Source organism: Notothenia coriiceps, unplaced genomic scaffold (assembly GCF_000735185.1).
Source record: "Notothenia coriiceps isolate Sejong01 unplaced genomic scaffold, NC01 NC01_scaffold00026431, whole genome shotgun sequence".
Classification (NCBI taxonomy): Eukaryota; Metazoa; Chordata; class Actinopteri; order Perciformes; family Nototheniidae; genus Notothenia; species Notothenia coriiceps.
Window position 1 is genome coordinate 52,320 of NW_011359132.1, and position 16,603 is coordinate 68,922.

At 38.9% G+C, this 16,603-nt stretch overlaps 1 protein-coding gene across 1 annotated transcript; it reads left to right on the plus strand.

Annotated features, from left to right (window-relative positions):
* The first annotated feature begins 716 nt into the window (after nt 1-716).
* ccna2 (cyclin A2) lies at nt 717-4,379 on the plus strand. The gene is made up of 8 exons (XM_010784774.1): nt 717-1,326; nt 2,039-2,288; nt 2,427-2,533; nt 2,673-2,896; nt 2,983-3,187; nt 3,297-3,410; nt 3,576-3,709; nt 3,807-4,379. Exons 1-8 carry the CDS (start codon nt 1,108-1,110, stop codon nt 3,856-3,858), a joined length of 1,305 nt encoding a protein of 434 aa, XP_010783076.1. The 5' UTR covers nt 717-1,107; the 3' UTR covers nt 3,859-4,379.
* Nucleotides 4,380-16,603: the final 12,224 nt, after the last annotated feature.

Consider the following 16,603-nt stretch of genomic DNA (forward strand, 5'->3'; position numbering starts at 1 on the left):
GGGACATATGTTACAAATGTGCAGTAATTTTCCACACAACACTCTAGTCTCATTCCTATAATTTATTCATATATTTATATCCATAGCCTTTATGCCTATCTATTTTTACAAGGTGCCACACGACTCTAAATGCTTGTCATGCTTCTCTTACCATAATAAAGTACAGAAACTAAAATCTATCACCACTGATAAACGATCACAGCCACATTAACCTAAATAACTTTAATGTGTGTGCTGCAAATAATGATTCTATATCATATACTTGAAATGAAAGCAAATGAAATTCCAATAGAGCATGTGTTTGTATTGTCTGATGATATTTTATTATAAATAAAATAAAGTTATTATTATTATTATTAGTAATATATTAATGTAGGATGTTTACTCATTAATGCACAAGGTATATACTACATATGAGTAATTTTAAGTATATTTTGATGGTAATACTTTTAAATGCAGTACTTGTTCCAGAGTATTTATGCAAAGCTTTATTACTAGTTATACTTAAATACACGCTGTGGATACCATATCGCAGCTGTTACGCTGAACAATAAATTGTGCGCCTTTTACATTCAAATGTGTCAAACCGGTTGTGAATTTGCAATCAAGCGAACATTGTCCTCTACCGGCACCCGTACAACTGCCTTCGTCACTGCCTGTGCGGCCTGTGATTGGTCCGTTTCAATCCTCGCGGGCTACTTGAACTGAGAGAGAGCTACAAACCTACATCTGCACGATTTACTGTTTATGCACTGAAGGCTAGCTGCTGCTTGCTGCTGCTGTTGGTAGGTTGGTAGGTTGGTCAAATCATTTTGGAACTACTCCCGAGTATGGCGACTTGAGAAACACATTGAACCTCGTTGTAATTGTACCACCGGTGCACTTGGTTGTGTTTTGTAACTTTGTTTATTTAAGCGCCTCAGTTCCAAGAGTCGTTGCCATCTCAACAGAACCTTCCTCAGCAAGCTAGCAGCTAACGCTAGCCTTCATATATAACTTTCCATACGCGATACTTCGAAACGCTTTATATTTGAGTGATTTACAAGAGCACACACCAGCTGTAGCATCTCAGGCAAGCAAAGACAGTTTGTTATTTGAGGGGGAAACATGTCTGGAGTTAGCAGAGAGAGAAGCGCGGCTACTAGTGCGCTTCACAACCAAGAGAATGTGCTGTCACGACTGAGAGGCTCCATCAAACCCCGAGCTGCTGCAAACGAAAACCAAGAAAACCTTGCACCGAAACAAGGAGCCGCCGGCAGCAGAACCGTGCTGGGAGCCCTGCAGAACAACCTGCGGATCAAAGCCCAGAACCAGTGCGAGAAACAGGTCAGTGTGGGGACAACGATGCTACCATAGCTCACCTAGCTGCAGCTAGTGTCTGCTAATTATGACTGTAAATAAGAAAGGAGGGGGTGCCATTGTAGTTTTTGGAGGCAAATAATTTGTTACACTCTAGTTAACATTACTTCAGCTTTACTGCGTCATGGTTATAAAACAATGCAGATTAATGTACTTTTAAAGATATTGGATACTTCTGTTTTCCAGATAGTCCGCCATTTTAATCTCACCATTTGTGAAATACTTAATCCTTTTACTGCTGTATTCAGCGGATTTTATTATTCACTACAGACTTGTCTTGTAGTTTAATATCTAATTAATAATCTGTGTGTACGTGAGTTCCTCCCGCCTTCTCTGTTGGTTGTATCCTATGAGTGGCTGTTGCATAAGTGCTCTATGCTATCATCCTATTTTAGATGCACAAAAAATGTATGCAATATCGATGTGCTTTAAAAGTAGCTTGTGGAATTTCACATGCCTGATTTGATGCAAAGTGACCTTCTTTTTTTAAATCCCTATACAAATAAACACTTTACAATCATGCTTTCTGTAGCCTCGGTATATGAGCCTTCAATTACATATTTAGATTGTAGAACCAACACTTTTTAATGTCTTGTACTATTGTAGGGTTATTTCAGGTGTATAAACATTTCCCATTGTGGGATAAATAGCTGAACAGTTGTTTTTTTTCTGCTTTCAGGAATCATCACAGTCCTTGTCCTGCAAAAATGAAGATTTGGTCAGAAACTGCTCAGAGAAGCCGGTCGCCAAGCCACCCATCTTCCAGATCCATGTGGATGAGCCTGATGGCGCCTGCATCAAGAAGCCACAGCCTGTGGTCAAAGCAAAGGCCAGCGCTGAAGCGACTTCCCTCGCAATCAGTGCTGTGGCACGGCTCCGACAGCCCCTGGCCACCCTCGATATTCCATCATCAATGGATGTCAGCTTTGGTGGGTTCTGAATACATTGCAACATTTACAAGACACCTCAGACAAACCATCTTCATTTTTGTAATTGACAATCACAATCCTGTGCTTTGCAGAAACACACTTTTGATTGCACTAAATGTTAAACTTTTCTTTCCTCAGACTCTCCCATGGACATGTCTGTGGTTGAGGGGGAGGAGAAACTACTTGATGTAAATGATGTCCCAGAGTATGCTGCTGAAATCCACACATACCTGAGGGAAATGGAGGTGAGAAATACAAATGCATCTCTGCCTCAATCCTTTAAGCCATGTTTTGCAAGTCAAATATAATTGACGAGGCCTTTTCTAGAGCTCATTCAGGACTTCACAATTCTCCTGCAAGTTGTTGAGTAACTCTGCTCCACAGATTAAGACCAGGCCTAAAGCAGGCTACATGAAGAAGCAGCCTGACATCACCAACAGCATGAGGGCCATCCTGGTGGACTGGCTGGTCGAAGTTGGAGAAGAGTACAAGCTCCAGAATGAGACTCTGTACCTGGCTGTAAACTACATCGATCGCTTCCTCTCATCCATGTCTGTCCTGAGGGGAAAGCTGCAGCTGGTCGGCACCGCCGCGATGCTGTTGGCTTCGTATGTACACATATTATATTGAAATGCAATGTTTTATTGTATTCTTTCCTGATGTGTGAAATGTTTATTTTAATGTTCCTCTGCAGGAAATTTGAAGAAATCTACCCCCCAGAGGTGGCAGAGTTTGTTTACATCACAGACGACACCTACACAAAGAAGCAAGTGTTGAGAATGGAGCATCTGGTGCTTAAAGTGCTTTCCTTTGATCTGGCTGCTCCAACAATTATCCAGTTTCTCTCCCAGTACTTCCTCAATAAATCAGTCAGCAAACAGGTGCAGAGCCTGGCAATGGTAAGCTTGCAGAACAAATATTTTATGAAAGTCACAATGCTTCTGGATGCGATATCAAACCTTTTCTATCCAAGGGGGCAAAGATCGATCCCTACATTTTGTTTTGCAGTACCTTGGGGAGCTCAGTCTGGTCGACTCTGATCCCTTCCTGAAGTACATCCCATCCCACACAGCAGCTGCAGCCTACACTCTGGCAAACCACACGGTGACTGGTGGCTCATGGGTAAGTTTTTAGATAAAATGGTCTAAACGACACCATAATGTGAAAGATATATTTGTGAAAGCCTCTGCTGAAAGATGTCAGTTTAAACATCTAGCTTCCCCTGAATGGGAATCATTTTCCGTGTGTGTGCAAACGGCAACATGACTCTCCATGTCTGCTCCTCAGCCCAAGTCCTTGACAGAGATGAGCGGCTACTCCCTGGAAGATCTGATGCCTTGTGTTGAGGATCTGCACCAAATTTACCTCAATGCTGCTCAGCATGCACAGCAGTCTGTTCGAGAGAAATACAAGGGCCCCAAGTGAGTAGCTTCTACTCGTCTCATTATTGGACGCCTTGGATTGGCTATGTTTTATGCCGTCGAACAATTGTTCTAAAATACTTTATTTATCTTCCAGGTACTCTGAAGTTTCCCTCATCGATGCACCGTCGAAATTGCTGCTGAACTAACCCCCCCCCATCCCCATGTAGTTTTGTAACTCGGTCGGTCTTCAATATTTTTTTAATGATGTATACCACAATTTAAAATGACAATGCCTACTCTTCCTGGGGTAGTGCTAGATGTTTAGAGTTTTTTTTAAAAGGTATTTTTATATAATCCTGACATCACACCAGATTCTACAGTTTTGTTGGTGAATCAAGCAGTTTTAATGTTGACTTCTAATCACAGACAAAATGTAGAGGCCTTATCAGCGCTCATTCTGCTTCAAGCTACAGTGTCTTTAATATCCACTGGACCTGTAATGTTCTGAACTCAAAACCTGTTCTTTACACTTTTAATGGTTTTGGGTCAAAAGCAGTCATTGTTGATGGTTAAACTTTTGACGTCGTGAAATGCAGATTAAAGTACATTTTGTCTGTAATGGAGTCAGCTGTCATTATATTGGAGTCTTGTCAATTCTACTGCTTTTGTCAAGGCACCATCTGCACTGTAAAATATGGCTCTTGTAAATAAAATGCATTTAAAGTCAGACTTCATGTCTACATGTTTATGGTCACATTGAACACATGGGGGCAGCAGAGGACCACTTTTGCTCAAAGGTTTTCTTCTATTTACAAACGGAAATTCAACTAATGGTGATTCCATGTCTTGAAGTGGACATTCTATTTTTAACATCTCTTCTGCAATACTTTGAGTTCAAACACTCTGACTTCAACAGAAACGTCAACATGAGTTAGCGTAGCTCTGATTGTACTCAGACCATCATTTAACCTGTGGGGAATAGCCTTCTGCATAGACACGTTTAAACTGTTGGACACACCTGAAGGCTAACCTTTTAACGCAAAAGAATAAATGATCTCATGTGCAGAAAGGTGTTTATATACTAAACACTTCCAACTTTAAACGTGGCTTGTTAAATCGTTCACAGAAATAAGATTTAGTAAAATAAAAAGCCTGTTTATAAAATAGGAGAATGGCTGAGAACAATGCATTTACACTTTAGCCTATGGAAGATTCTTCAATGAAATGATTACTTTCCCCACAATCCCTCCAAAGTAAGTAATTTAAATCCAACATGGTCTAAATAAATTGTTAGACTGAATTTTAAATTAGTATAATGGAAACATAAATATCATGCGTGGCAAGCCATTGCTCCTTTTTTGTCTGCATGAATTATTAATGACATCAGATTGGCTTCTTTTTTTTTACTTGTCATTCACTGATTTGATTTCCTTGGTGAAAGTGAAGTGAGAGAGCTGGTGACGTTGTAGGCATCTCTCTCTCTTCCCCCCTTTCTCATGATAAATTGGGAGGCAGGCTTTGTGCGAGGAGTCTGGCAGGAGAGAGGAAGCACATCCAGCTGCAGAGAGCCTTCCACCATTTCAGGAGAATGGACAGCTGAGACCATGCACACACTCTCAACAGGTTTTATATCTTACTGACGGCACTCCCATGGGACTCTATCGAGAATAAAACCATGGGAACAGAGGGGAATTCAATAACATAGCAAAACCAGTTGGATACCTGTTCATACAATGGCTCCTTCAGCTACAGCACAGCATCTGTAAACCCCTGAGAAGATCAAAGTGTGGGAAAAGAGGTTTTTTCGTTATTGTTGGAAGAGGTAAGCAGGGCGGGTTTCTGCCTAACCTCATGCCTGCCCCCAGACTATTTCTGGTGGAGTCCACCTCGCTACCCCTGGCTCTGGACTGGAGCGTGAACCTGAGCCTGTACGTGGGGCTGCTCCTCGGACTCCTCACCCTCATGCTGCTTCTCCTCTGGATGCTCCTCAAGCAGCTGAGTAACTCGGTGGGGAAATCCTCACTGCAGCCTGGACGCTCTTTCAGGCAACCTGGCTTAGAACAGAGGCTTCAGCACGTGTTGTGAAAGAAAAGGGGACAAATCTGCCAAAACAATGCCAGGGATGAGGCGTGTTGGAGTTTCTTTGCAGATTCATGTAAGAAAATGACTTTAAAACTCCAATGCTTATATTCCCTCTAAAAATAATAAAACGTTTACATGTCTATAGAAATCACTGTCTGTTTTTTTTACTTTTTAACAGTGTAATATGGTTTCTACAACATTGTCCCTCTGACATGCATGAGGAAACATCTATTATCCTGCAAAATTAAAAAGCTTATTATAATGCAACAGCTATTTCATTTGATCTCTCAGGTGGATAAACAGAGACCAGCACAAGCATCTTATTTGCTGAGAAAAAGCACTGCCAAGATTAAAATGCTGATTAAAGCATTGCATTCAGGTGGGCCATTTGCATTTCTCTCATCTCATTGGTAAATTGGCAGGAGGGACATTGAGGATATGCCAACGAGGAGAAATATGAAAAGAGCTATGTGCCGCTTCCTTTCACCTCCCTGTCCATGTCAAAAGACAGAGTAAACGAGACCCTAGAGGGAAAAGCAAAATGTGAACTGCAAGAAGAGTTTCGCAGAGGTTCATTACCAAGTGGTGACTGAACATATGCAGAGGCTTTTTAACCCTTTTCTATCATTGTTTTGTAGGTTTATTGATGTTCTTTAGTCATTAGTGAGAGGTCGCCAGGCTGTCTGTGATTAAATGCTGTGAGAGGAATCAATATCTCCACTTCCCTGAGGGGGAGCATGTTAATTAAACATCGACAGTTAATTTTCTAAAAGAGCAAGAACTAAAATAAACATGTTTCAGACTGAGAGCTCTTGGATGAGATGCCTTAGCGTTAATATTCCTACCCATGGATTCATTTAAAGGCATCTATTTTCTGTTGTTTTTGTGGCTTCTATTTGCCTATTTATTTTCTTGCCAAGTAAGATGAGAAGATAGAGTTGATTTTTATAAAAAGACAAAATAATTTTGCATAATTCCCTAATAGAGCAGGGCACTGATGTTCTGCGTAGAGTTAAAAAAAATCTTAATTGTGAGTGTCCTCGTTTTCAGTATTATGGTTCATTTGCACAAAAAAAACTGGTTTATATTTGGTTCTACTTTGTCCCTGATAACTACCCCTTTTAATTTAAGTAATTTTTGATTGAATCCATTTTAGAAACAGCAGATAGCTTAGCATAAAGACAGGAAACAGGGGTAACATCTTTCCTGACTTTGTACAAAGGTTACAAAATATAACTGCCTATAAAGCTTACTAATTATCGACTTTAACCTGTACAGAAGTCAAAGTGTACATATTGGCCTATTCAGACCGAGCCAAGACAGCTGTTCTTCTGATTCAAGTCTTTATGCTAAGCTAAGCTAACCAGCTGCTAAAACTTGCTGCATACAAAGAGTAAAGAGGTGATGGCCATGAATCTTATTGTGTTATTCTTGTCAAGTAAGCTAATAAGTGTATTTCCCAAAAGGTTGTTCCTGTTTATACGGTCTCTCACTTCTATTGGTCGGTCTGAAAACTCCTACTATCTATATTTCAAACAAGGACATCTTCAGGGTTTTCCCTTCAACACGTCAGAACACAGGTTATTAGAGAAACTAATAACAGTTTGCAGCACCCTTCAGCAACTGAGCTTCTGTTTAATGAGGTCTGACATTGTGGGTAGATCCCACGACGCCATGTTTCTCCTTCTCTGTTGTTGAGCTGAAATGTGTCCCCTGGCACTCCTGACCATCTGTGTTGTCTCAATCGTCCTCTAATAAGTACAGTGCCATATGTCTGCGAATACATTGCACATGTGCAGACCCATAAGAGAAAATCCTTATTAATTCAGACATTAACCGAGTGACAGCCTCCATGAGACAGTGTCCTGTCTGTTGTATTCCCCTGCTGGGTTTATCCTGAAGACATTGGAGAGAGAGCTTCTGGTCAAGAAAAGATAAGAACATCAGATAACATGTGGTGAAAGTGGAACAGTCTCTGTCCCACATTCTGTGTCCATTTCCTGGCCCCTATGGTTGTGTTGTTGTGTGAGCTATGAAAACACTTGGAGTAGAGTGGTAACAGTATCACGGTTTACATTGGTATTACTATTCGTCTTAATCATACCTATTTGGAGTATGTATTTATTGTTAACAATCACAAGACACGGATTCAAAGCTGACAGCTGATGTTATTTTTCACTTATTAGTAATTTACATGTAACATGCTATTCTGCTGCTCACATGTTAACTAACATGCTTAAGTAGTTTAACATATTAACATTATTTTGCTTTTTAATCAGGTTTTTAATTATGTTCTTAAGGGTCATTTCAGCGGGCAGATGATTAGCATAGTTTAGCATGGCACAATGTGGTTTTTACACTTATTTCTTTTGTATTGACTCAACTAACAAGATACAACATTATAAATTAATTTCTGAGTTTTAGATGAGCTGGTCATTCCTAGCATTCTGTGCTATTTAGGTCCCCACCACATTATATCATATATTTTGTATTTAAAAGGTCTAATGCTTATTTTTTAAAAGCTTGGTTTTAAATGTTTATACCCTCTACCATAAAACAACAATGTTATTTAGCCAGGATATATAAAAAATTCTAAATAATTACTCTGATTTTAGCACAAGTAGGCCAAATTGCTGTGTCCCCAATCATGTTTGCTCAACTTCTGTAACAGATATACAAAAAGAAATCAAAGAAATACAAACAAATTCTACATTTTTGTGAGTGTTGTATGACCCTTTTGCTAATATTCCTCACCAAATTGAAATTGTTGTTATTAATTCATTTGTATTGAAAATAAAGTGTGTGTCCCCTGTTTGAATGTACCCCCTGTTACTCTGATTTGAATCCCTCTGGACACGCCCCTTTACTATTCTACTATTTGTATGACTCAAGAAGAAGAAGGATACATTTTGAGTGGGAAATAATCTTCAAGAAGCAGAGTGAATGCGTTCTTCCTTCAACGTTTTTCTAATGTTTTAAAGAACTTAACTATTGCGGTAAAGCATAAAATTTCCACCCTGTTATGCTCATTTTCAGTGGAACTGATCATTTGTTTTACATTTCGAAAATATGGTGAATATATCTATCAAATATATGTTTCTGTTGTCACAAAGTGCTAGCTTGATTATCATCACACATGTAGCAATAGCCAAGTTTAGCATAAAATGTCCACCCTGTTACCGTCCACCCTGTTACTATTTTTCACAGTAACAGGGTGCACACACAGTAACTGGGGATGTACAAAAAAAATGTAAGCATAATATCCTGAGCTTGACCAAAATATTTTTCTTATACTTTAACAAGCCATCATTCAGATTAAATAAATAAAACATGGAAAATTATGTTTTTTATTTTTGAAATGTCACCGAATGCTAGGAATGACCCAGATATGTTTTCTTTAGACAGCGTTTCCCCTGCTTGCATTTATGCTAACAAACATCACATGCTATCTCTAGCGAAAAGCTTTCAATGCAGATGTGCTAAATATGGATCTAATGGCAAGATGCAATTATCTTATCTTAAGTAGTCATGCTTATTAGCTTAAAATAAATATTATTTGGTGAGATGAAGAGACATGTTTTGCTTAATATAATAGGACTGAGCATATTCTAGAATGAGAGGGCTATGGTTCAGAGGTTGTAGGCCCTAAAGCCTATTTGCTTTATAGTGGAATCGAGGCTAAAGAAGCTAACAGGCAAACAGGCCAACTTCCCTACCACCTCCAGGTAATCAATGTTGGTGCGGATAATAGCCTATACACCTAATGTTGTTCTTTCCTATGTTTTGAAGCAAAGTATGCCTGACAGCAGGCAAAGCTAACTTTGCTGGTAGTTTCCCAAGTAATAGGACATTGTTTTCAAGGCTCACATCATGCCGTCATTTGATTGTTCATTTAACACGCTATAAGCTAACAGGCAAACAGGCTATCTTCCCTACCAACTCCAGATAATCAATACTGGTGCAGCAAATACAACTACATCATATTGTTCTGTCTTGAAGGAGTTGTCGGACAGCAGGCAGTGCTCATCTTACATGGAGTTTTCTACTTAAATGTCTATTCAAATGGGCCACACTGGAAAATTAACTCTCTGTCCAATGCTACATTGTTCTTTCCATCAGGGCTGTGGAAAGTTAGCAAACGCAAAAGGTAGATTTTCACCCTTCAAAAAACTGACTCAAATATTATGATGTGCTCAAGAGGCCAGCTAATATTTGTTGAAATAGAGCCATCTGCATTGATAACACCTGCCCTCAGCAGAGGGGAGAACATGAAACAGCCTGTGAGAGGTGTTTGTGGATGTCTTGTGATTGATGATGGCTTATTGTCTGTCAGTCAGCACCTGACAAAGTGATCAGTCCACAGCTCTGTACACCTGCTGTCCCATGGCGCTACGCTCATGAATGAAAAACTCACAGTGATTCAGTTTAGAAACAACAAACAACTCAGGGAGCAGGAAGGGGAAAGCAGCAGTCAGCAGCTCCCTGATTTTTAAAGTTAGAGCACTTTATGGTTGTTGCTTCTTGAATGAAAACTAATTTTATTTTGAGGTAAAAAATGTAAATCTTGAAACTCAATTTGACATCACGTCAAAGTCCATCTGCTCTGGAGCTTTAGATTTTCTTCTTCTTTTGGAGATACGGGGGTGTTTTATATGAATTTTATTAACTTTCTTTATGTAAATTAGTAACAGGGCCATTCTGCAAAATACTGTATGACATTTAAATTAGGTAATTTGTCCAGGAAGAGAATTTCAACAACTAAAAAGAGATCAATTTGGGATTTAGCTATGATTTGGCTTTTATAAAAACACTCCACTGATTGCCCTCCTTGGAGGCACTATGATTAATGCATGCACATAATAAAGCGTTTTTTTCTTTCCAAATTATTTCTGAAATACTAGGTTTAAGCCACTAAAATAAAGACCTTTTGAACATTAAAGCATGTAAACACGTCACAGTATAAAGGCACAAAATACAATTATGACATTTTAAATGAGCATAATAAAGGAATAACCCCAAGACTATAGATGGAATCAAAACCTCCATTAACCCTTATGTTGTGTTCGGGTCTCCCGTGACCTGTTTCAAGTTACAATTATATAATAACTACAATCTAGTTTTTTTTATCGGAACAAGGCTTCATGATATCCTCCACGACAGCTATATAAACACTACAAAACTGATTTTGACAATTTTAGCCAAGTCTGAAGGTCACTAAAAGAAAAAGTGTATAATTTGGTGTTCGAGTCTGGGGAGACCCAGCAGAATTGTTGTGGGTGACTCGGGCCATATTTGGCCCAATCAAGATTCATCTTTGACTTTAGACACCCCCACCCCCTTCATTCACTGTAACAATAATTTTTCGCAACATGCACCTGATCTCCCCTCCCTCTGGCCCCCTCCCCCCACGGTAACCCGACCTTTCTCAAAGAATATGTACACCAACACTTGAACATGAACACACACAGGCACGTGTGCAATATGTGGTGTAATGTGTTTTTGGGCCATAACATTAAATTACAACAGGATTGTACGGTTATGCATGCATAATAAGTTAGTTATGATGTAGTTAAAACAATATTGGATGATAGTCATTCTTTTTGAGTGTTTTGGACTGAGATAAATCATGGGTCAAAATGTACCCGTGAACATCATGAACAGCTTTCGAACACAACACAAGGGTTAAGGAATTAAAATATTTATGATAGATTTTATTTTCAAACAGTGATCCATTGCATGATTAATCATGAAGGGTATGGACTAAAACATTTCTCAATTATAGAGGAATGAAAGAAAATAAATCAATATTCAATCTGATGAATGTGTTATTAGCTGCTTGTTTATAACGTATTAATGAAAATTGGTTCCACGTCAGTCTGAGATGAAACTGGAGCGCCTGTAACCGGATAACCTGAGAGATGGTGTTCACACTCTCATCCTTCATTACACTCTCACTTTAATTAAGGTTTGCAGGGGCAGTGTTGATGATATGTGAGATGCACCTCGGCGACTCGCTCTGCTGATCCCTTCACTCCTGTCAGACTTCCAGCATCTGCTCGTCTCCTGTTTGCAGTAACACTCGTCTGCCTGGAATCAACCGTTCGTGAAAACATGTCCTCCGAAATGAAACATACACTGGATATGTGCAAGGGAGAGGCAGCCAGCTAATCAAAATGACATGTTAAATCTCACTGCAAAAGGCTTTATTATTATTTAAAAGGAATCTCTTTCACTGTTGATATTCAGTAATAGAAAATAACCAAATAAATGAATCATTACTTAAGTAAAACATGCAGGTATTGTTAATTCACTCAAGTTTAAACCCATTTGTTCTATTCTATTACAATACACTGATTTACTTTTACCCCACTACATTCATTTAACAATCATTGTTACTTTACACATTTGGGTTTACATACAAAACATTCTGATCTTATCTTATTATTAAATGAAATAATAGCTCTACCTCAACCAACTCAACATTTTAAATGAGGCCGACGGGGGGTTACGGGGCTTAACAGTTTAAATGTAAAAAAAAATCACGGAACTGTGTCTCAGGGCTTCTTAACATTTAATAAACTATGAATGTGTCATACTCACTTAACGGGAAGAAACTCAGCTAACTGACGATACGAACCATTTTTACCGAAACAAAACACAAATCTCACGAGAAGCGTCTAAATTAGCCCTGAGCGAAAAAATGCTAACGCACTTAGCACAGAACTCTAGGTATAAATACTTTATTACTTATCGGATCTGCACAAATAATATATTAGCTAGCAACCTGAGATTCCACAGATTCTAGAGGTATTAGTATCATCACTGAGCGATCAGAACTCGTGACATGGGAAGCAAATACAGACATCACAACACAGAGCTTTATGGAGCAAAAACGGGAGAAACGTCTGAGCTGTTGTTCTCATCAAAAGTTATGTTCAATGGCATTAAAACGAGAAAAACGCGGCTGAAGGTTAATCCAATGTGTCTGTGTCACTTTGAAATGATTAGTGATAATCCATCATTCCATTTTTATGTCAAAAACTGAGTTTTCATATTATCTCCTATGATAGCTACCAGAGTGTTTGACAGCTTCCTGTTTTGGGTATTCTGGCTACGCATCACTCTTACTCCTTATTTGGTAACGTGTAGGTGGATTTAGAACTTCCCCTCGATTATATTGGCTCTGACGGTTAAAAAGAGATGTCAATCATCAAAATCGACCAAGGGGGGCCGGAGATATGGAAAATCCACCCAAATGACCACAGAAGTATTTATTTTTTGCTAAACCTCTCTAAAAAGGTCAAATTTCACTTGTTTTGCATCAATCTTGATACAGGGTACTTATTTATGTTATAGTTTGGATTCCTAAAGCTTTTAGTCTACTATCCCATCATTCAAGGGTGGTTTTCACTATAATTCAATTCAATCTTTATTTCAGACTCAAGGTCCATATCACATACAAAATGACAAAAATACTCAACAATAAATAAACAACAAAACAGATGAAAAACCTCAAATCAGTCCAATTACAGCTAGCCACACATACTGTATATGCTCACTGTCTGTAGAGGCTGGTGCGCCAATGTCTCCAAATCATGGAACCGAGTAGAACTCTTCACAGGGTTAATTAAAATCGAGATAACATGATTGTCTGACTCTTCTAGGCGAGACATGAATTTGTACACTACATTTCTTAAAAGGGCTTGACAGGTATAGTAGGTAAGTTAACAACCAGCTGGCTGGCACTGTGCCATCTTGGTACCCTCAGCAGCAACCGTAAAGCATCATTGTATGCAACTTTTAGTTTTTGCAACTCCACAGGTGAGCCGTGTACAATGGTGTACAGAAAGCTTTAAAAAGTGATACCTTGACATCTACAGAGCACTACAGAAATGTCCGCATTAATATTTTTGCCCGGGCATACAGTTTGCAGCGTTGTCTATGGATGTCTTTGTCATCTGTGAGATCATCAGAGATATAATGACCAAGGTACTTCATCTCACTGCACACAAGAAGAATGTTGCTACTGAGAATAAAATGAGGAAATACAGCCTTTTTATCCTCTTTACTTCGCACACTTGCTACTCTTCTTGGCGTTATACTTAATATTAAAATCAATGCCATACTGGGAACAAATCCTCAGAAGCTGTTGTAAGCCAGCACTGCACGGGGAAAAGATGATCTGCGTACATAAGGTGGTTGACACAGCCAGTATAAGTAATGTTTTTTTTTTGGACGGACACTATAATTCATGTTCAATCTGAATTTACTTTAACATTTAAAAATCTGTATTGATTCTGACTTTTCTACATCCTACTCACAGGTTTGTCATTGCTTTGAGAAAAAAGATTATTAATTTACCCCTTTTAGAAGTGAAGTCATTTGTTCTGGGAATGTCATTTTCGAGCCTGAAACCTGGAAACAGGCTCGGGGCTTAACGGGTTGCATAATTCAATAAGTATAGATCGTATAACACTGACAGAGGATATTTTTCTGTATTTAGTATTTTTTTACTAATGTAGTAAAAATGTAATGTAGAATTGAATGTCAATGTGATTATATTTTAGTACAATATACGAAGAATCCACCTCTGATAAGGCTCAAATACAAATCATCTGTTCTTTTAATATATTAATTACTTTATTTCGGAACATGTTGATTTAAAAAGGGTATACAGTCAGACAGAAGTACATTTAGAGTTCCTTTTTTCAAATATTTAGTTACCACTTTATTCATAATTATTATTCGCAGAACAAAACAATTTTCTCATTAATTAAATATACCAGGAACCCCACCAGAACATTGTTTAACGTCTTAAAACGGCGTCCACTATTCCTAGCAACATCTCTTTAGAACCACTTGCTTTTAAACATTTAACCCTTTGTCACTTTTTTAAAGGTCACGCAAAAAACGTTGTGACGAGGTCATGATCTCGTGTTTCCACTGACAGCGCGGGACACTCGATCCCTGCAGGAAGAGGAAGTCCTGACAGCTTTCCCTTGTGACGCTGCAGAGGAGAAAATAAAGAGCTCCACCTGAGCCGCACTTCACCTGTGAGGAGAGAGCAGAAACACACCTGTCGGTAAGAACACTTACAGTTTCTAATTCCTCTGGACTCATGCTTTGTTTTAGAGAGGAACATACTAACAGTGGTGGAAGAAGTACAAAACGTTTAATATAATTTAAACAGATTATAGGAAGCAAAATGTTCCCTGTCGATGGTTTACTATTATATAGGTTGTTTTGGATTCATATTACTGCTGCATTGTTGTGTGGGTTGCTTTTAACTGCTGTATAGGTGTTGTATTTCATTCCTATTTAAATACTGTCGCTTCATTATCATATATGATCACTTATCCAGAAGTCTTTTAACGTGTTTTAGCACCTACCGTATTTACAATGTTGTTTTTAAACTATTCTGTATCTCTTTTATCTGTTATTCCATTATGTTTATTTATGGTGTTCCTTTCTGCAGTCTTGTTATTAAGTGTTAATGATGATGTACCTTACCTTATAATATTTTAAGATCATCATGTGTTGGTTTGCTTGACACTGTCTTCTGAGGATGTGTCTCTAAAAACTTGACTTTTGAGAGTCCTGTTTAATAGTTTGTAATTGATTTCCCAGCTGATCCAAGAGGCATTTTAAGTAGTTTAGAGAATTAGGAGAACCTCTCAATCTACAAAGAAAGACTCCAAGCTTAAGTTTATTAAAACCATTCTAATTCAATTATAATTAGGTTACATGGTTTGAAAAAGAGGTTAATATTAAAATGTTCCTCTTAGATGAAGTTGCGTAAAATGGAAATGTTCAGTACAAAGTACAAGTAGCCTACCTTAAATGTGTGTTTCAGTACTTACAACAGTTCAATCAGGAGAGACTTCATTTTGTTTAAATAACATTTATTGACACATGCCATATGATAAATGTTAAGTCTTTGGCGATTAGACCCCGATCCTGAAATCGTATATCTTGAGGGGGAAATGCAGCCGTGAGCATATAACCCCAGGGTTTCTAGATGATGGTGATGATGCTGAAGATCTGGATTTGATGAGGAGATGGGATGAAGAGGAGAGGTGTGATGAGCAGTTATGTTACGCATTGCGTCGAGGCTTCGGAGCATGGGTGTTTCTCAATGTCGAGGACGCTTCCTTGGTAGGACATGTCTTCTGAGTCACTTCCTTCAGAAGCGAGGCAAGAATCCTTCCTAGGCCGTTTCTCAATCTCGAGGATACTGGCTTCCAAGCCAATATTTCAAGGATGCTACGTCATCGAGTGCCGCCGAAGTACTGTTCCAATCTCCAGCATACTTGGAATTCCACCGAGGCCGCGTCCTTGGTTTGGGGGAAATTTCTAGGCTACACATTGGTAGACTTCGCGTCCTTAAAATCCCCACAATGCTTTGCGCACTGACCAATTTCAAAAACCCTTGCGGAGAATGGCTGAACCGACACAGCACACATTTAAATGTATGTCGTGGCGTAGAAAATGTTTAGTGTTGGTAAATTTGTTACTTTGTTAAATTTGTTACCACCATAAATGTGTTCCGTGAAAGTAAAGCAAGTTCATAATTAGATAGACATCGTGAGGTATTTATTTTCGGTACAGTTTATGTTGAAACCGTTAGAGAGAGTGGCACACTTGTTAGCCTGTTCCATTCTTCTTCGTTTTCCGAAGCTGTGACTTGGAAGCATACTTGCTTCGTTTCTGAAGGAAGTGACTTGGAAGTACGCGACTACCAAGCCAGCATCCTCACGATTGAGAAACGGCCCTAGCCTCGGAAAACGAAGAATGGTGGAACAGGCTAACAGGTGTGCAGGTGTGCGTCATATGCGAGGCCCCGCCTTAAATGGAGCGCGATTTCCGCCA